At 46.5% G+C, this 19,623-nt stretch overlaps 2 protein-coding genes across 16 annotated transcripts in view; one reads left to right on the forward strand and one right to left on the reverse strand.

Annotated features, from left to right (window-relative positions):
- Arhgef11 (Rho guanine nucleotide exchange factor 11) overlaps positions 1–19,623 on the forward strand; it is a 131,682-nt gene that overhangs the window by 109,916 nt on the left and 2,143 nt on the right. For 4 of the 14 annotated variants that reach the window (XM_050118776.1, XM_050118779.1, XM_050118786.1 and 1 more), the window contains 20 exons: positions 656–685; positions 5,045–5,171; positions 7,944–8,123; positions 8,241–8,288; positions 8,463–8,650; positions 9,025–9,171; positions 9,374–9,453; positions 9,582–9,707; positions 10,128–10,245; positions 10,846–11,024; positions 11,560–11,635; positions 11,928–12,095; positions 12,761–12,851; positions 13,406–13,531; positions 13,987–14,048; positions 14,846–15,058; positions 15,339–15,689; positions 16,622–16,750; positions 17,523–17,767; positions 18,035–18,218. In XM_050118776.1, coding sequence (XP_049974733.1) covers positions 656–685; positions 5,045–5,171; positions 7,944–8,123; positions 8,241–8,288; positions 8,463–8,650; positions 9,025–9,171; positions 9,374–9,453; positions 9,582–9,707; positions 10,128–10,245; positions 10,846–11,024; positions 11,560–11,635; positions 11,928–12,095; positions 12,761–12,851; positions 13,406–13,531; positions 13,987–14,048; positions 14,846–15,058; positions 15,339–15,689; positions 16,622–16,750; positions 17,523–17,767; positions 18,035–18,218 — 2,868 coding nt within the window. Of the gene's footprint in view, positions 1–655; positions 686–5,044; positions 5,172–7,940; positions 8,124–8,240; positions 8,289–8,462; positions 8,651–9,024; positions 9,172–9,373; positions 9,454–9,581; positions 9,708–10,127; positions 10,246–10,845; positions 11,025–11,559; positions 11,636–11,927; positions 12,096–12,760; positions 12,852–13,405; positions 13,532–13,986; positions 14,049–14,845; positions 15,059–15,338; positions 15,690–16,621; positions 16,751–17,522; positions 17,768–18,034; positions 18,219–19,623 lie in introns of all 14 variants that reach the window. The other 10 variants (XM_050118775.1, XM_050118778.1, XM_050118785.1 and 7 more) reach the window with 4 other exon arrangements.
- The window catches only part of Lrrc71 (leucine rich repeat containing 71), a 15,444-nt gene continuing 11,516 nt past the window's right edge, over positions 15,696–19,623 (reverse strand). For both annotated transcript variants that reach the window (XM_050118794.1, XM_050118792.1), the window contains exons 16-17: positions 16,929–17,378; positions 15,696–16,686 (exon numbers count right to left, since the gene is read on the reverse strand). The gene's annotated coding sequence lies outside the window, so the exon portion shown is untranslated. The remainder of the gene's footprint in view (positions 16,687–16,928; positions 17,379–19,623) is intronic.

Consider the following 19,623-nt stretch of genomic DNA (forward strand, 5'->3'; position numbering starts at 1 on the left):
ACTATTCTTTGGTAGAGATCTCAGCTCTTCACCTACACAGGAAGTGGAGGGTCTTGCCATGTTTCTGGGAGCCATGGCTTCCTCTTAGTGCTGCTGTTCCCCCCCGCCATATCCAGTGCAGTCTCATTGAGGGAAGGCCAGTGTTTCAGAGCCAGGGAGGTTACCCTTGCTTACCTTGGGTCTTAATCTGGGAACTCGGAAGCAGTTGTAGCTACTGAATAGTCTACCTTGGAAAGACTTCCCTGGTGATCTGTAGTTCCCTCTTTGACTCATCCCTGGTAGGTATGTACACTCCTGTGATTTTGCATTTTTGGCCCTTGTTGAGAGATTTGACCTGGCAGGAGTAAGGGGCAAGATCTATGATATCATCAGTAACTAGAACACTAAATGACCCCTCCTCCATTGGTTTCTCGTCAGCCATGTGTCATATGTCTAGAAATTGTCAGTATTTTCAATCCTGAGTTTCAGTGGGAATATGAAGAGTGGTTTTGGACTGCATTGAACTTGGTGACGTCAGGAAAAAGAGGAAGAGGGGTCTCTTCCAGATCTGATTGGCCTTTTCATTTTCGAGCTTGATACAATTTTTATTTTGACTCTTGCAACATTAAATTAACTTTTCATGGTTTACTTTTGTTTTTGTTTGTTTTTCTTTTAGCATTTCATATTCCCTTGTCCTCTGTGGAAGGTAAAAGGACCATTTTCTTCGGGGTTATCTTCTCATTAGCATCAATTTTCCAACTCCAAATTTTTGCTATCCCTTTTCCATATGGTCCTATCCGGTCCCTCCTTCTTCCCTCCTTTTCTTCTCTCCATCTCTTGTATTCCTCCTTTCTGCTACAGCTTCTCTGTGACACAGACTGCTGGGGTCACTCTTCTCACCTTGTCAGCTGCCAGACCTTTTTACATTAACTGGTTTCTTCAGGGTGAGAACTCCCTTCCCCCAGGCAGGGTTTCCTTGAGTTTCTGATAGAGACCAGCTTTCTTGGCAGCAGCTTCCTGTGGCCCTAGCCTTTGCTCTTCAAAGTGTGTTAACTTGTCGCTGTAACAAAATATCTGAGATAAATAACTTAAAAAGAAGATTAATTGGGCCAATAGTTTCAGTCCATAATCACTTGGCCCCATTGCTTTGTGGTATGGCAAAAAAAAAAAAAAAGAAAAAAGTACATTGTACCTTTAATCCCAGCACTCTAGGCATAGGCAGGCTTATCTCTGTGAGTTCAAGGCCAGCCTGGTCTACTGAGCAAGTTCCGAAGAGCCAGAGCTGCACAGATTGTAGCAGCAATGTGTGGCCTGTAGCTGAGGAAATCTCCTTAACGCATGAAGCAAAAAGAGAAGGTACTGAGGTGCAGGCGTCTTTTTCAAGGGCACACCTCTCCTTGTGACCTCCATCTGAGTAGACTAATACCTTCCAATCACACCATTAACTGCGTCTTAGCCATTAACACAAAAGTTTTTGGGAGACTGTACATGCAGGAAACCCCATTAGACTGCAATGTGTACTGCAGGGAGGGAGAAACAGGAATGAATCGGGTTTCGTTTACAATTAAAATAATTTTTTTCAGTTTTTTTAAATTGCAAGTTGCTTAATTAAATTACAGTTACAAAGAAAAAAATTATAATTTTTTTAAGATTGTATCCCTAAACCTTCTTAGGCCCTTCAATGTAGTGAAGGAGAATGTTGAGTTGGAAGCCAGACTGGGCTACGTAGTTGAGTCAGTTAAGTACTTGCTACAAAATGAGAACTGGATGTGTTGGGGCTAGAGAGATGCTCAGTGGCTAAGAGCACTGACTGCTCTTCCAGAGGACCCAGGTTTGAGTCACAATGTACATGGTAGCTTATAATCATCTATAACTTCAGTTCCAGGGCATCTGAGGCCATTCTGGTCTCCACTGGCAATAGGCACAAAAGTGGTGCAAAGATGCAGGCAGAGAACCCATATACATAAAATAAAATTAATTTTTAAAAAAGCTAGGTATAGTGGTGTACATGTGTAATCCTATCAGTGAGGAGGCGGCAGAGGGCTCACTGACCACCCAGCCCAGCTGAATCAGCAGCCTGCACATCACTGAGACCCTGTTGGGGGGCAGGTAATCATTTCCTGAGGAATAATATTCAGGGTTAGATTGCATTCTCGCTTTCGCTCTCCAAAAACAATATTTGATAGAGGGCTATGGGGATGGCTCAGTAGAGCATATGATTAGCACGTTTAAAGTCCTGGCTTTGATTCACAGCACAGCAAAAATAAAAAATTATACATATTAACCCATAAGAAACTTAAAGCCTACATCAAAATGTCACAGAATCATGCAAGTTTCCTTCAGTGAGGTCCATGTATAAACAATTAATGATATACGGTGGCATACTCCTGTAACCCTAGACTTGGAAAGTAGAAGCAGGAGGATTAGGAAATCAAGGTGCGCTTCAGCTACATAGCCTGGGCTACGTGAGATTCTGTCTCAAAAAAAAAAAGTGCAAAATATGTTTTCTAAGTTCTATAGTAGTTTGTACATGGAGAAAGAACAATGGAATACAGTCAGGAAATTCTGTTGCTATAATTTATTTTGTGTAAAAATAGCATTTTAAAATTAGTATCTTTGAGCTTACTTTGTTATTGACATATCATACTATCTTAAGCCATAAAAATAAATCTTGAAAAAAAAAATTTAGCTGTGGAAAAACAAAAGAATAGCCCTGAAATCCAGGCCCATCATTGGAACCAAGCTGCTCTACCACTGAGCTGTGTTCCCAGCTCCAGACTCAATAGCTGCCAAAATCTGTTTCTCATTTGCCCTGTCAAGGAAAGTATGAGGTTGTAAGAAGCTGAGCAGCTCCACTGAGGGAGCTTTGTGTCAGCTTGAGAGAGAACAAGAATGCCCAAGGAGAATAAGATAAGGGTGCTGAGGGTTTGTGTGCTCTCTCTCTGTCTAGTGTGCACATGAATTGCAGAGGCCCAGAGAGGTTGGGTTCCCTGGAGCTGAAGATTCGGGCAGCTATGAGCTGACTGATGTGGTTGCTGGAGGTTGAACTTTGTTCCCCTGGAAGAGCAGTGCACATTCTTTATGCTGGGCCTCTCCAGCCCCATGCCTCATCCATGTGCTCCTTAATTCAGATTTTATCACTCTGATTGCTTGATTTGATTTGGGCTTCTAAAATTCCTAGGACATCAAACACCCACTTCTAGAAAGGTCCAATTGATACTCAATCTTCATCTATCACCTGTTTGTCTGGTTGCTAATAGCATAATGGGGGGAGGGGGGCTTTAGAAGTCAAAGGTCAACCTAAAGTGTCAATCCTCATGAGACATCCACTTGTTTTTTGTTATCTCTCTCACTAGAGCCTGGGGCTCACCATTCTTTTAGGCAGGCTGTCTCCATCTTTTTCGTACTGGAATTACAAGTACTTGCCACCATCCCTGACTTTTTATTTGGGTGCTAGGGATTCATCTTTGGTCCTCAATTCTTGCAGCAGCACTTCAGTGACTGAGCTATCACTCCAGCCCCCATAATTCACTTTTCTTAGTTCCATTGTCTTTCAGAGACTGGAGGAAAGGGAGCAAAGTCTACTAGTGAAACTTGCCTGGGTTAAAAAGCCAGGCAGTGGCGGCTCACGCCTTTAATCCCAGCACTCAGAAAGCAAAGGCAGGCGGATCTCTCTGAGTTCGAGGCCAGCCTGGTCTACAGAGAGTACCAAGTCAGGTTTCAAAGCCACACAGAGAAACCCTGTCTCCCAATCAATCAATCAATGAAAGTGCTCCTTTCTGTTTCCTGTTGTTATGCTGAGTTACTCAGCGATACCAGATCTCAGGGCTACACCTGCTTTTTGCCACAGCCACATACTATTACAGAGCACACCTAGACATTAGTCATGTAACCATGAGATAGGGATAGTAAATTCTGCCTCATACTGTCAGTTATGGGATATCCCTAGGTTCTTACGTAATTGCTCAGACAGGTCCATCGTAAGTACACAATAGACTATGAGTGAGTCTATGGTGACCCCCCCCTCCCGCCCGGTGCACATTCATTCTAGGACAGGTCCTAGACAAAAGGAAGTGATAGTAACAGCCACTATAAACATTCCCAGCCACTTACAAAGTTTGAGAAAAGGGCCACCCTGGCCATCTATCTCAAGGATGGGGCTGTAAGTGTAGAAAAGAATAGACAGATTTTTTTGTTCTCTCAGGTTGGGAGTCTTCCTTTGAAAGTCAAATTTATGCAACGAGCAGGTCTGTTTTAGACAAGGAGTCTAAACTACACATGTAGAATCTCTAAAGTCAGTTTTGTTGCCAGTTCCCTAGATACTTCTGCTGCCTCCACCTGCTACCCAAGCCCTGCTCTACCTTCATATGACTCAGTTTTGACTTGAAGGTGAACTCTTTTTCTCTTCCCTGGCTCCCAGACGCTGGGCTTAGGTCTAAGCCCCCTTTGCAGGGTTTGCAAGTATTATGTCTTAGTGTGTCCTCCCTCTCTGTCCCTTGCTTGCTCTCGAATAAGACTGGCTCCCTAAACTGTCAGCTTGGGGAAAGGGCTAGATTTTGAATGTCGAGGATAACGTGTTGCCTCTGTTCCTCAGGTCACCTACCTCTCACCGATCCTTTAATAATGGAGCTCAAAGCTGGCCGTAGGAATGGGATAGAGAGTGGGGCAGGGAGGGGAGTGTATAAAAGTGATAGAAAATTGAAAAGGGCCTGAGATTCGATTCAGCAACATGGTCGGACTCCATGTATATGTGGTTTTGGTCTTCCTGGCTTTTTTCTTTTTTCTTTTTTTTTTTTCTTTTTCTTTTTTTAGACCTGCTGTGTGACTTTAGGAAAACTTAGTCATTGCTTTCAGGTAGTGTGAAAAGAAGAGACCTAGAAAAGGAGAGGACCACCCAGGACTACACAGCATATTAGAGAAGAACCAGGCCTAGCTCATGTCCCCTGCCTTCTGGTCCCATGCTGTTCTCATCTGTGCTTGTTCATTGCTCTGTCTTCTGGGATAGAGGGGAGTAAGGACACTGGAACAGAAAGAATAGTACCCTTCATTTTCTTTTTGCCTGCAGTTAAGCCAGGCAATGTGAGGAACATCATTCAGCACTTTGAGAACAGCCATCAGTATGATGTCCCAGAGCCGGGGACACAACGACTCTCAACAGGAAGCTTTCCTGAGGACCTGCTGGAGAGTGACAGGTAGCTGTAGCTGGATGGGGCCAACCAGGCATGGGCAGGCTTCAGCACTAGGGTTTAATTCCCACTGCCTTGATCCTCTCCACTGTACTGTGAGGTCACGAGTAGAGCCTGCCCACTCTAAGTGACTGCAGGAAGTATAATGTGTTGGGAACTGGGCCAGTGGAAGCTCATGAAGGCAACCTTTAGGCTGACCCACAACTACTGAGCAGTTCCATCCCAAAATGGAGCTGCATTATTTTATCCAGCAGCCAGTCAGGAAGAATGAAGGCCAAGAGAGGCACAAGAAAGTCTTTGTAAGAAAGCTCTAAGCTAGGTGAGATGCCACACACCTCTAATCTCACCCAGCCAGGAGGCACAGGCAGGAGGACCTCTGTGAGTTCCAGGCCATCTTGGTCTACCTTGTCTCTGAAAATAAAATAATAATTTTTTAAAAAGCTTGAAAATGTTTTTCTGCTGATGCTTTTAAAGACAAGCAATAGGTGGAAATGAGTCATCTGTCTCAGCAGACCATAAAGTCAGTTGGCTCAAGACAGATGATTCTTCCCTTCAAAAAGAAAAAGAGGGCAGGTGACACATGTCTGTAATCTCGGTACTCCAGAGACTGAGACAGGAGGATCACTAGGAGTTCAATGCCAGCCTAGGCTATAAAGTAAGACCCTATCTCACAAAGGGTGGGGATGGGGATGGTGCTGTCTCATTTTCTGCATCTCTGTTAGGTATCAGGTTCTAACAAGGATGTTTGTGTGGTTTAACACATGCTCCTGACTGGCATGAAGGTGGTCACGTCATGGCTACAGCTGTCTTTAAAATAAAGATTGCCTGTAGTCAGAAATGTCTGTGCAGATTCCTCAAGTCATTCTTGAGGTACAGTACTGCAGCCTTTTGTATAGGAAAATAATCCCATTGTACAATCAAATTTGAAAGCCACTGAGAAATAGAAGTAGGCAGAGAGGCAAGTCCAGAGGAAAAAGTATTGGTGTTCTAATCATTTGCCTTTTAAATAACCATCAGCGCCAAGCCAGACATTCTGGCTGAAATGCAAGTTTATTCTTTCAGTTTTATATTAGCCCTTCATAAATTTAGTTCATGTCAAAGGATTTAGCCATAGTAAGAGTTGACAGATTTTGGGACAATAAACTTTGGAGATTTGTACTGTGGAGAGAGGTTGAGCTTAACATTTGTAGATAAATTAGATACAAATTACATAATTGCTATGAGACAGGTGTGATAATTTGGACATGTCAAATATTTTACATTTGGGAGATGTCAATACCTTGAAAAAACATTTGAAAACACTTACAGACTTGCTCTCTTGGCCTTACTAGGTAAAATTGCTCTACCTAAGACGTTCACCAAAATCCTAAAGCTATTCTAAGCAGAAGCCTTTGAACTTTATTTGTAAACTCTGTGGCAATCTTGGGAGAGTAGTATGCACAGGAAGACAGTTTAGGCTGTGTAGATGCTTGGTGTTGAGTGCCCAAGGGTTCTTCTAGGAAGTTACAAAGGTTTGTAGCCCTCTAACCCTACTGGAAGAGGTTTGTAGTGGTGGCTGAGGACACAGAGAACAGTGTGAGCTGATCTGGATTAGAATTGTTCTTGTAGATTGCTGAGGAGTAACTTCAGTAAGACATCAGTTGTCAAGTTGTTTGCAAACCCTAAAGACAAATTTGGGTCCTCAAGAGGTAAACTCTGTGTTGAATCCTCCGGCCTTTAGAGTAGGTGTAAATTAAGACTCAGGTACTTGGCTCCCTGCTGCAACAGCCCACTGCTGTTAAGCGCTCTCTAGACAGTTCAAGGCCTTCTGTGATTCCAGACACAGAACAGGATATAGATTATTAACAAAGGGACATCCCAGCAGGGCCTAGTGGTGCATCTAGGGGCATCTAGGGATCAGAGATGTTGGGTGTGTTGAGCCTGATGGCACTGCAGACTCAACAGATATCAGTCCTCAGTTGTCAGCATCTCACCAAACCCCAAGAGTGCTTGTTAGCCACGCAGGACATCCAGGGATGAACCTCTGCCTATCTGTAACCAAGCCCTGGAAGCATCTTCCCCAGCCATGTCTCCCTGGAAAGGAAATAGAAGCTTAGGAAGGGTGCTGTCAGAGTAGGAAAGGAGAAATCTACATCACAGCTGGAGTAAGAATCCTACAGCAGACAACATCTTCTGACAGCCAAAGTGTAGGAACCAGCTATTCCTCCCTCAGAGAAAGACCCACCTCAAGAGTCAGAGAAGAGGGTAGCTGGCCCAAAACTGGCAAGGTGTACTGACCATGGGATGGCCTCCAGGGCAGTGGACCTTATGGGTCTTCTAAAAGGATCATGGTGCCTTAGGCATCTGAACACATCACAAAACTGATTCTCTTAGCCTGTGGGTTACAACCCCTTTGGGAGTTGAATAACCCTTTCACGGGTGTCACATATCGGATATTTACAATCCATAACAGTTATGAAGTAGCAATAAAAATAATTTTATGATTGGGGGTCACCACAACTTGAACTGTATTAAAGGGTCACAGCATTGGGAAAGTTGAGAACCACTGTCTTAGCTTAAGGTGAAGAAGAGAAACTATCCAGGAAGCCCACTGAGGAAAGCCACGAGTCTGTAGAGCAGCCAGAGTGGCTTGTCATTGTGTAGCTTATGGGCCTTCATGTTTGAGCCTTTCAGGGCCAGGTAGAAAAACCTGTGATTTTGAGGCACCTTTGGAGTTGGATAACAGGTAAAAGCTAGCCACAATATCACATCTCAAAGTTTCCTGTCCCTCCTTAGCAGTTCACGCTCAGAGATTCGCCTGGGCCGCTCTGAGAGCCTCAAGGGCCGGGAAGAGATGAAGCGATCTCGAAAAGCAGAGAATGTGCCCAGATCTCGAAGTGATGTTGACATGGATGCTGCTGCTGAGGCCACTCGCCTTCATCAGTCAGCCTCGTCCTCTGCCTCCAGCCTCTCCACCAGGCGAGTAACCTCCAGTGACTATACGTACCCGATGCTAGTGTGGTTAGATATATTGTTGTTGTTGTTACTATTATTATGATTATAATTATATATTCAGAGTTGGTATTTTCTCCTTAGGTCTCTTGAGAATCCAACCCCTCCCTTCACACCTAAAATGGGCCGCAGGTAAGTGGTGAGCACTGTGGCACATCTGCGTTCAGCCACCTTCACACATCTAGGCATGGCTAGATGTGCATCTCTTCTCCATGGGCCTGGTAAAAGCAGGTTGAATAAGAGAGTGACGGACAACCTTGAATGTAAGTTACCCGCTAGTAAAGCTGAGCTCCCCGTTTTCTTTAGGAGCATTGAGTCCCCCAATCTGGGGTTCTGTACAGATGTTGTCCTTCCCCACCTTCTGGAGGATGATCTGGGCCAGCTGTCTGACCTTGAGCCAGAGCCAGATGTCCAAAACTGGCAGCATACAGTAGGCAAGGACGTGGTGGCAGGACTGACACAGAAGGAGATTGACCGACAAGAGGTCATCAATGGTGAGAACCTCCCTTGCTTCCCTCATCTCCACTCATGCTTATGTGGGTAGGAGAGCTTCTCCAGGTCACCTTATTAGTGCTTAGTCAAGCGTAGAGAAGCCAACATTCCACTTCCCCAAAGAGTAGTGACTCTAGATCAGTGGGTCTTAACCCCTTTGAGGGATCTCATATCAGATATTTACACTATGACTTATAACAGTATAAAAATTATAGTTATGAAATAACAACAAAATATTTTTATGGTTGGAGTCACCACAACATGAAGAACTGTATTAGTGGTTGCAGCATTAGGAAGGTTGGGAACCACTGCTCTAGACATTTGCTAATCTCCTTCTCCCCCCCCCCCCATCTCTCCTGTCACAACCCCTGCTCAGAGCTGTTTATAACAGAAGCATCCCATCTGCGAACACTCCGGGTCTTGGACCTGATCTTCTACCAGCGCATGAAAAAGGAGAACCTAATGCCTCGGGAAGAGCTGGCGAGGCTCTTCCCTAATCTTCCTGAACTCATAGAGATTCACAGTAAGGCCCTAAGTATATAACCCCCCACTACTCCTGCTGAGAGAAACTGACAGATAGCTTGAAGCTAACCCTCCAGATCCAAAGTAAAGGTTTCCAGACTTCTCCGTGAAACTACTGTCAAAAATGCCTTTTCTCCTAGTTAAAAAATGTCTAGCAGTGTGGCTCCACCCCAGGCATTTCTGCTTCTTCCTTCTTACCACAGATTCCTGGTGTGAAGCTATGAAGAAGCTCCGGGAGGAAGGTCCCATTATCAGAGACATCAGTGACCTCATGCTGGCTCGGGTATGGCAAGGAGGAGATTAAAAGAAGCAAGATCCCTTTACCCAAGAAGAGAGGATAGTCAAGGGGGAAGGGGTGCTGCTCCCTGGCAGGAGTGTGATACCTGGACCATGTCCTTTCTGCCTCTTCAGTTTGATGGTCCTGCCCGAGAGGAGCTCCAGCAAGTAGCTGCACAATTCTGTTCCTATCAGTCAATTGCCCTAGAGCTAATCAAGACTAAACAACGTAAAGAGAGCCGGTTCCAGCTCTTCATGCAGGTACCCTGCACTGTGTCTTAACCCTCCCTCAGCTCTGCCATGCTCACCAAAGATCTCCTAACATCTTCTGGACCTACCCACATCACCCACACCAGTACTGTAAAGCATTACCTCTAGAGCCAGAAATGCCTTTGGTTGAGAAGTACTCTAGACTAGCAGGCAAAAAGCCTGCCTTGCCCACTAGAATTAGTGTGTACTTTGCTGTGAAATAGTAATGATACTGCCCTTCTGTTTTGACCAGCTCTTCCTGGCAACATCAACCCCTCACTAAATGTTGAAAGAAAAAACTGCCACCATTTCCAAGTGACCCATCTGGAGTTAGGACCTACTTGGCATTTTCAAAGCCATCTTAGCCCTGAACCCTAAAGGAACTCCCAATCACTAGTTGACCTCTTCCTCTGTCTGCTTCTTGCTATTCAGGAGGCTGAGAGCCACCCTCAGTGCCGGAGGCTGCAGCTGCGAGACCTGATCATCTCTGAAATGCAGCGGCTCACCAAGTACCCACTGCTGCTAGAGAACATCATCAAGCACACAGAGGGTAGGGCATTCACTAGTGCCTTGTGGCAGCAGACTTCTTTGCTTCGTCACAGCTTTGTGATCTTAGCAAGCCCAGACCTTTGAGATCTTCTTCCTTGTCCGGGTACAGTAAGTCTCAGAGAGGAAAATGATTGGAAATGTGGTTTGGAAATATGAAGTGCTGCACAGCAGAGAAACAAAGGCCACTGCTGGCTTCTGGGGCCTCTATATGAACCAGGAAGCGTGGACCCAGTGCCTGGCCCTTGAGGGCAACTGTGAGCTCCTTCAAGGGCTCTGCTGGATTGTAGACCAGTTAATACTTTGTTGGGTGCCTCTGCACAGTGTGCAGAGATATAACCAGGGGACTAGCATGATGACAACAGAAATTCACAGAAAAAGATGGAAGGAGAGAACCAACTTGACAAAATTGTCCTCTGACCTTAACATACACACTGTGACGTGGCTGTCCACACACACACACACACACACACACACACACACACACACACACAATAGTAAGTAAGCAAGTATGCTAAGCCATATATATAACACTAGGAGAACGATGAGCATATGAACTTTGCGGGCAGAAGCACTAACTGCTACACATTCCCCCGTTTGGTAGGTGGCACATCTGAGCATCAAAAGCTCTGCCGTGCCCGGGACCAGTGCCGAGAGATTCTCAAGTTTGTAAATGAAGCAGTGAAGCAGACAGAGAACCGTCACCGATTAGAGAGCTACCAGAAACGCCTAGATGCCACTGCCCTAGAGCGGGCCAGCAACCCCTTGGCAGCAGAATTCAAGGTAGGAGGTGGAGGCTGCAATACTGGCAGCCCCTCACACACATCCTTTTTGGGCCCCCTTAGGAGCAGAACTCAAGTCAGAGCCCAGTGAGTCTTAGAAGTAAGAGACATGGCCTGTCTGTGGTAGGGTGGCATGGTTAGGTCATGAGAGGCACACCCTGTTAATGTCGCTCATCCCTAGATTAACAGGAACAGACAGCCTCACTAAGTAAAAAGTAGATGTTGGAACTTAGCCTCAAGAAATAGAATGGGGCAGGACTGGAGGTAAAGGAAGAATAAAACTGAAGAGAAGATCAGGAAAAGCAACACTGTCTCCTTGGAAAGTTAGGTGGCATGTAGTATGCCAAGTGGGAATCCCAAGTCAGAGCAGCACAGGCACAGGGCTCCGTAGCACACTTGACTTCTCTCCATCCCCTACAAGAGCTCAAAGGTAACACTTGTTTCCTACCCACTGATTCCCAGCACCTTAGCGAATGTCCATGCACAGTGATTCTTAAAACTTGTTGCATGAATGGAACGATGGTGTCTCCTTTCAGAGCCTGGATCTTACAGCAAGGAAGATGATCCATGAGGGACCACTGACCTGGAGGATCAGCAAAGACAAGACCCTGGGTATGTGCTGGGGACTGGGAATTGGAGGGAATCTGTGGCGAGTGTGCTTCTCCAGGGTTCATTCTTCTCTGCTGCAGAGGCATTAAAAGCTGCTGCTCTAAGGGTACTGGGATGCTGGGGAGGCAAACATACGCAGCAGGGTGGCAGCGCACAGCTCCTTAAGCACAGTGTGGGAAGGGAAGACAGAAAAAAAGAGTTGGAGTCACTGGATTCCTGTGGCCTCCTAGTCCTGGGCATGGACTTCTAATAGCCTCTGTGTGACTGAGCAACAGGGATCGTCTTTAATTGTCAGACCTGCAGGTGCTGTTACTGGAGGACCTTCTGGTGCTGCTGCAGAGACAAGAGGAGAGGCTGCTGCTCAAGTGCCACAGCAAGACAGCTGTGGGCTCTGCGGACAGCAGACAGACCTTCAGCCCTGTGCTGAAGCTCAACGCTGTGCTCATCCGTTCCGTGGCTACAGGTACCGTGAGGACATGAGTCAGCAAGCTTGGGGCTCTGTGTCCTGTTCATCGTTCACTCTGCTTACTAGCACTGGGTGATGTAGGCCCATTCTGGAGCTTTACAAGACTTGAGGTCCTGGGTTCCTTTCCTATCTTGGCCCAGTCTAAGCAAGATCTGGTCCAAGATGGCAGGGTGCAGGGTAGGTAAGGGACCATGGTGAAGACCATGATGGATGGGATGGGTGCGCTGGGTGGAGCTGAGGATGTCAGAGCAAGAATGAAAGAAACAGGAGCAGACATAAAGACTGGGACAGACCTTGTGCAAGAATGCCTTGGGCAGAGCATAGTTCAAAACAACCACACCTACAGCACAGACTCGAGCCCAGAAATTTGAGGTAGCAGGGCAGTCAACCACATTCTCTGGGATCATTAATGACACCTGACCTCCCTGAGCAGCTCAGAAAGGATGGGGTAGACATGGAAAGATTTGGTACCCCGAAGCACTATATGCACATCAGCCCTCAGTTAACAGAGCAAGAGGGAAGTAGGAATGGCCCTGACAAATGTCATTGGGGGCCCATAATTGCCTGTGTCTTTTGGTGAATGCCAATTAATTCTGATGACCCAGGTATATCCCATAGTGCTTTCTTCATGTTGGGGACTTTCTGCCTCCTTCCTCACACAGATAAGCGAGCCTTCTTCATCATCTGTACTTCTGAACTGGGCCCTCCCCAGATTTATGAGCTGGTTGCATTGACATCATCGGACAAGAATATGTGAGAATTGATTGCGGGGTCCCGTATAACTTCTGTCCCCTTGGAACCAGAGTGGTTTGTAGAAGGATTTGAGCAATGAGACCAGGACTGGGCCCCAGAGCAGTTCCTGAATGGAAGACTAAGAAGTTAAGAGGCAGCATAGGCACAGAGCAGCAGAAGCCATCACCCAGGATGTAACCAGGCCTGGGCTAAGTAAAATAAATCCATGTATATCTACCCCATGTTTCCCAACACTGACTGCTAGAGGTGGCATGGCACAGTGGGCAGAGACAGGTTAAATCAGACAGTTTCTTCCCCTCTGGGTTCTCATTTTGAAAGGGGAAATGAGTCTTATAAAAGTGTTAATATCTAGTAATTGGTAGCTGTGAGTCATAGAAATCTAGGGGAATGGCCAGTGAGAAGTGTTGATGGAGGTGAAAACCTGCCTAGCAGAGGGTCCTTGAGATAGAATATGGAGAGGGCTTTGAAGGTTTTTGGCAGTAGGGTCCACAGAGGACAGGGAGTGTACCTGGCCTTATTCTCACCACTGGGCTTGTATTCCTGCCGAGCAATAGATGGATGGAACTCTTAGAAGAGGCCGTGCAGAATGCCACCAAGCACCCTGGAGCTGCCCCAACACCCATCCATTCTTCACCACCAGGATCCCAGGAGCCAGCCTACCAGGGCTCCACCCCTAGCAGGTATGGTGCTTAGTCCTCCATTTCCCAGCACCATTCCCCGTCCAGCCTGCCTTTCTTGATACTCCTCAGCCTTTTCACCACTAGGGTAGACAGGTAGTCTCCACAGAGAAATACCATTGGGAAACAGATGGAAGAACATGCCTCTGCTTTTTTGCCTTCTGTCCTCCCTGCTCTCCCACCACCTCGCATTTGGATATAGTGGAGATGCCCCTGAAGCAGGGTTCTGGTATAGAATGCAGCTAGAGGAGCTAAGCCAACACCCAGCTTCCACTGTCAGCCTGTGCAGCCCATCAGGTGGTGAGGCCCAGCTCCTTCTTCCTTGCACCCTGCTCCTTTATTGCCTGTGAAAGATATGAGGGGACCAGACTAGATTTCATGACACCTTGACCAGGCTGGCAAAGCTAGAAATTGCCACCAGGTGGTCTGCTTTAACCTTTAATGATTTCTTCCCTCAGGGTAGAAATAAATGACTCAGAAGTTTACCATACTGAACCAGAAACCAAGGAACTATCTGGAGGTAAGGCCCCTCTCCATCATGTGGGAAACCAGCATTGTCTTTTTGTGTGTGTGGGTATGGGTCAGATTAAGGTGTCAGATGATGAAAGAGTCCATCAGGGCAAGAGGTATGAGAGGTACCACTTGATAAAATGAGTAGAAGGGAAATGGGAGAGGAAACTGACTGACAGCTTGACCAACTTTTGCTGCCTCTGTGGGTAACAAGGTTAGGAGAGAAATACCCTTGCCTGCTTCAGCCAGAGATTACTGTCATAGAGCAAGATGCACACAGAGAGTGAGGAGTATTGGGGTATGCAAGGACTTAAGATGTCACTTTTGGGATAGGATGTAGAAGCACAGTTTTCAGGTAACTTCTCTTTGAGGTTTTTTATTTTTAAATAACTTAAAATTAAGAGTTCCCTGCCTTGTCACTCATCTATGCTCTTTCACTTAGAATGTCTTTCTCTGTGTCCCACGCATCCTTCATAGCTTGGTTCCAGCAGTTGCCCCATGACTGTTTTTGTTGTTTATGTCAATTAGTAGTATAACCAGTACTTCTAATGCCCATACCCTGATCTGTTTTATTTTTTTTTCCCATAATACTCAACACCTTCTAACAAATGCCTGATTGCCTAGTTGATTTTGATTGCATCCCAGGCACAGTCTCTGTCTTCTGGTATTTGTCGGGGTCACAGGAGGTGCTCCATGAACTTCCAGAGAACTTACTAACCAGGGCTCCCAAGCCCTGGGTCCACAGCTGGACATGGGCTCACCTCATACTTCTGCTCTCCCATACCCTAACACACGCATCCAAAACAGGCCCTGGGCCCCAGCAGAGTTTTCAAGAGAAGCAGCTGGTAGCACAAGAAAAGCCTGCACAGGAGGAGGATGCAGAGGAGCTGAGGGCCCTGCCTCACCCTTCCCCTTCCCTGGATGGAGAAAACAGAGGCATCAGGACAAGGGACCCTGTCCTTCTGGCCCTCGCAGGCCCTCTAGTCATGGAGGGACTTGCTGATGCTGCCCTGGAAGATGGTAAGTGCCTCAAAGACTTTTTCATTGGCCCCTGGTATCCCAGTAGCATAGCCCATATGAATTTCACCTTCTACCTACTCAAAGGTTCTTACTTTATGGGAGCTGTACGCAGGAATACCAACTAGTCAGCCAGAAACCCAGCAGCTCCACGCTTAGATTGCAGCAGATTGACCGTGTTAGTGGCAGGAGCAACGATACCCCTCATCTCCCCTGAGCTTTCCCATTACTAAACTGTGTTCAATCCTTCATCTGGGAGGCCATTCCTCTGTCTTTCCTGCAGTGGAGAACTTGCGGCACCTGATCCTGTGTAGCCTGCTGCCCAGTCACACTGTGAAGACTCAGGCTGCTGGCGAGCCTGAGGATGACCTCACACCCACCCCTTCTGTCATCAGCATCACCTCTCACCCCTGGGACCCAGGATCCCCAGGGCAAGCTCCCACTATAGGTGACAACACCCTGAGGCTAGAGGGAAGCCAGCCAGATGGGGAGGATGTGGCTCTCTGTTCTCTGGCACAGCTGCCCCCAAGGACCAGAAATTCTGGCATCTGGGACTCTCCTGAGCTGGATAGAAATCCAGATGAAGAGGTTTCAAGCACAGAACCAGCAGGAAGTTACAAAGTTGTAAGAAAAGGTAAAATATGTTTTTGTGTCCATTGTATTCACAGTTTTGCTGGGGTAGAGATGAATATTGCAGGGAGACACTTCTTTTTCCATCTTTCTCCTGGATCCTGTGTGAGCACTGGCATTGGGACCTGGGGGAAAAGACATGTTGATATGAAGAGCCCTGAAGTCAGACAAGCAAGGAGCAACACCCTCATTTGCTAGTTAATGTCTGTGTGTCTTAGACAAAATTCAAAGTATATCCTCACTTTCCTTCTATAATAGAGCCAGCACAGATCAACCTCCAAGAAAGTTTTTTGCTATTCTTCACTGATTTAGATAATCTAAAGAAAAAAGTTGGAGTGGAGTAGAAAGAGAGAGAGAAAGAGGTCACTTTTCCCAGGAGATTCAGTTTTAGAAAAATGAGGGCAAATACCTGTTATTCCAGAAAGTGGCTAAGAACAGAGGAGCTTAAGACAAAGCTGGGAAGACTCTTGAAAATGGGGGTGGTCTGGGAGCAAGTGCATGTGCAGAGTGGTAGAGAGGATATTCCAAGTTGGGGATACTGTGGGCAGCTCTGTGACAAATCCAGCCAGGCCTGAATAGACCAGGAAGGCAATGGAGGAGGGAAGGCTCTCCTGAGGAGTGTGGCCAGAATGGTAATACCAAGTCTGGGCCACTGGAGGCTGAGAGGATTGTTTGACATCAGTCCCTTGTGCCTTGCTGCCCCCTGCTCTGTTGGCCAAAGGCTGCCTCTCCTGGGCTTCTGGGAACTGACCTGCTCCTGCTCTTCCAAGGTGACTTTGTGGAATGTTCTCTTCAGCTCCTGGGACAGGGCCATTTATAATCTTGTACTCACTTTGTTCTTTTCTTCCTTTATTCTTGTTATCCCCGACATGTCCACTTCTTTATCTCTCTCCTTCGCGCTTTCTCTCCCTCCTTTCCCCTTGTCTTATCTCTCAGTCTCTCCTCTCCCTGGTGGTGGTGTCGGTGCAGCCAAGGTGGCGGGCAGCAAAGTTATCCCTGCACTACCAGAGAGTGGCCAGTCAGAATCTGAGCTATCTGAAGTGGAAGGCGGAGCACAGGCTACGGGTAATCAACTTCTTTTTACAGCCAAAGCCAGGCCAGGCTGTAGCAGGGGTCCCATGGGCTAGAATTGGGCCTTGGCTGTCAGAGTTCTTTTACCCACAAACATCCTGTGTGCTCCCTGAGCTGTCTGAGATGGTTGGGAAGTAGCATGTGAGCCCAAAGACAGCAAGGAAACCTGTACCTCCTCCAGCTTTGAAAAAACATTCACTGGGAGATGTAGAGGCCCAGTTCAGAGCTTTCTGCCTATGCTCGGGTCTGGAAGAAAGCAAAAAAGTCTGGCCAGTGCCCACACTCCAGTGTATTTAACCTGACATCCTGAGCAACCACTTCCCAATCCTGTCCACTCCTCTAGTACTGTGGTGAGAAAAGGTTTGCATGGCTTTACAGGTTCCTTTGTGTTTCTCCATGGTCAGTTGGTGTTTCTAGGGGATGGTGACATGTGGGGCAGTGTTGATATGCATCATTGAAATACTGCTGCCTGCTGCTTTCCAGGGGGGGCTCAAACCTCTTACCCCTTCCTTCCATGAATGGGAGCCACTCTCTTTCTCCCTCAGCGTAACACCTCCATCTTGCCCCTTCTTCATTCTCATCACTGAGCATCTTCCCCTGGCAGGTGGGGAGCAGTTGCCATCTAAAGGGAAAAGCATGGGCCTGTATGCACTAGGTTGTCTTAGAAGCCTCCCTGGCCCGTTCTGTCACAGGGTACTCTGAGGGACTGGGAGAATGACTTAGACGTGTCTGCTTGACTAATTTCTTTCTCTTGCCATCGGTATAGGGAACTGTTTTTATGTCAGCATGCCATCAGGACCTCTGGACTCCAACACTGAGCCTACCAGGACACCCCTAAGTCCCTCACAGCCTCACAGCCTCCCTACATGGCCAACAGAGCCTCAGCACCAGAGGGGAGGCATTGGGGATCAAATGTGTTCCAGCGGCTCTTCCCCCAATCTGGTCCTCAGGGATATGGGTGTGATCTTTCATACCATCGAGCAGCTTACCATCAAGCTCCACAGACTCAAGGTAAAGAGCATGACCCAGGACAGTTATATATTTGGATAAGCAAATGTTCATGTGTATAGATATACATATATACATATTCACATATATTATATACATATATATATATATAAAAATGTATATGGAATTGCGCCTAGGGCTTCATACATGCTAGAAAAACACTCTACCATTAGGCTCCATCCCCAGTTCACCTTCAGCTCACCCTGCCACACCCTCTGAGCCTTAGCCCTGGGACTCAGACGCCCCCCGCCCCCCCTACAACTCTTCTAGGACATGGAACTGGCCCACAGAGAGCTTCTCAAGTCCCTTGGAGGAGAGTCGTCTGGGGGGACCACTCCTGTGGGCAGTTTTCACACAGAGGCAGCCAGATGGACAGATCACTCTCTCTCTCCACCAACCAAGGAAGCACTGGCCTCTGACTCCCAAACCAGTCAGGAGTTCTGCCCTGAGGAAGGTGAGTAAAGCCAGTTCCTGCACCGCCACCTTGAGGGAATGCATAACCAAGTGCTCGGGTGGGCCCATGACTCTTTCCCTGAGGTGTGACCAACACATTCCCTCAGCTTCAGAAAGGGATCTTTGCCAGGAAACAGGCAGCCGAATTTCTGTGAGTTCAAGGTCAGCCTAGACTATAGTTCCTGACCAGACAGGGCTACATAATGAGAAAAGGGTAGAGCATGTGTCGGAGAACTACTTCTTGCCTTCCACCCATGATCCCCATGCTCCCAGTTTACTCAGGAGATCTTGTCTTTTTCTGTTTCCCATGTATTTTAGATCCATGTATGTCTCTCTTAGGGTCCTCTTTATTGTCTAGGTTCTCTGGGATTGTGAATTTTAGGCTGGTTTTTCTTTGCTTTATGTCTAAAAGACACTTATGAGTGAGTTTCTTGGTCGGGGTTACCTCACTCAATATGATGTTTTCTAGATCCATCCATTTGCCCGCAAATTTCAGGATGTCATTATTTTTTTTCTGCTGTGTAGTACTCCGTTGTGTAAATGTACCACATTTTCCTTATCCATTCTTCAGTCAAGGGGCATTTAGGTTGTTTCCAGGTTCTGGATATGACAAACAAAGCTGCAATGAACATAGTTGAGCACATGTCCTTGTGGCACGATTGAGCATCCTTTGGATATATACCCAAAAGTGGTATTGCTGGGTCTTGAGGTAGGTTGTTTCCTTATTTTCTGAGAAATCACCATACTGATATCCAAAGGAGCTGTACCAGCTTGCATTCCCACTAGCAATGCAGGAATGTTTCCTTTACCCAACATCCTCTCCAGCATAAGTTGTCATCAGTGTTTTTTGATCTTGGCCATTCTTAGAGGTGTAAAATGGAATCTCAGAGTTGTTTTGATTTACATTTCTCTGATGGCTAAGAATGTTGAGCATTTCCTTAAGTGTCTTTCAGCCATTTTAGATTCCTCTGTTGAGAGTTCTCTGTTTAGGTCTGTACTCCATTTTTTTTTATTGGATTATGTGATCTTTTGGTGTCCAATTTCTTGAATTCTTTGTATATTTTGGAGATCAGCCTTCTGTATGATGTGGGGTTGGTGAAGATCTTCTCCCATTTTGTAGACTACCATTTTGGTCTTGTTGACCACGTCATTTGCTTTACAGAAGCTTCTCGGTTTCAAGAGGTCCCATTTATTCTCTCAGTGTCTGTGCTGCTGGGGTTCTATTTAGGAAGTGGTACCCTGTGCCAATGCATTCAAGTGTATTTCCTACTTTCTGGTCTATGAGGTTCGGTGTGGTTGGTTTTATGTTGAGGTCTTTGATCCATTTGGGCTTGAGTTTTGTGCATGGTGATAGATATGGGTCTATTTTCATTCTTCTACATGTTGATGTCCAGTTATGCCAGCAC

This window comes from Alexandromys fortis, unplaced genomic scaffold, assembly GCF_014885135.2.
Source record: "Alexandromys fortis isolate MF-2015 unplaced genomic scaffold, M_Fortis_MF-2015_v1.1 scaffold_152, whole genome shotgun sequence".
Classification (NCBI taxonomy): domain Eukaryota; kingdom Metazoa; phylum Chordata; class Mammalia; order Rodentia; family Cricetidae; genus Alexandromys; species Alexandromys fortis.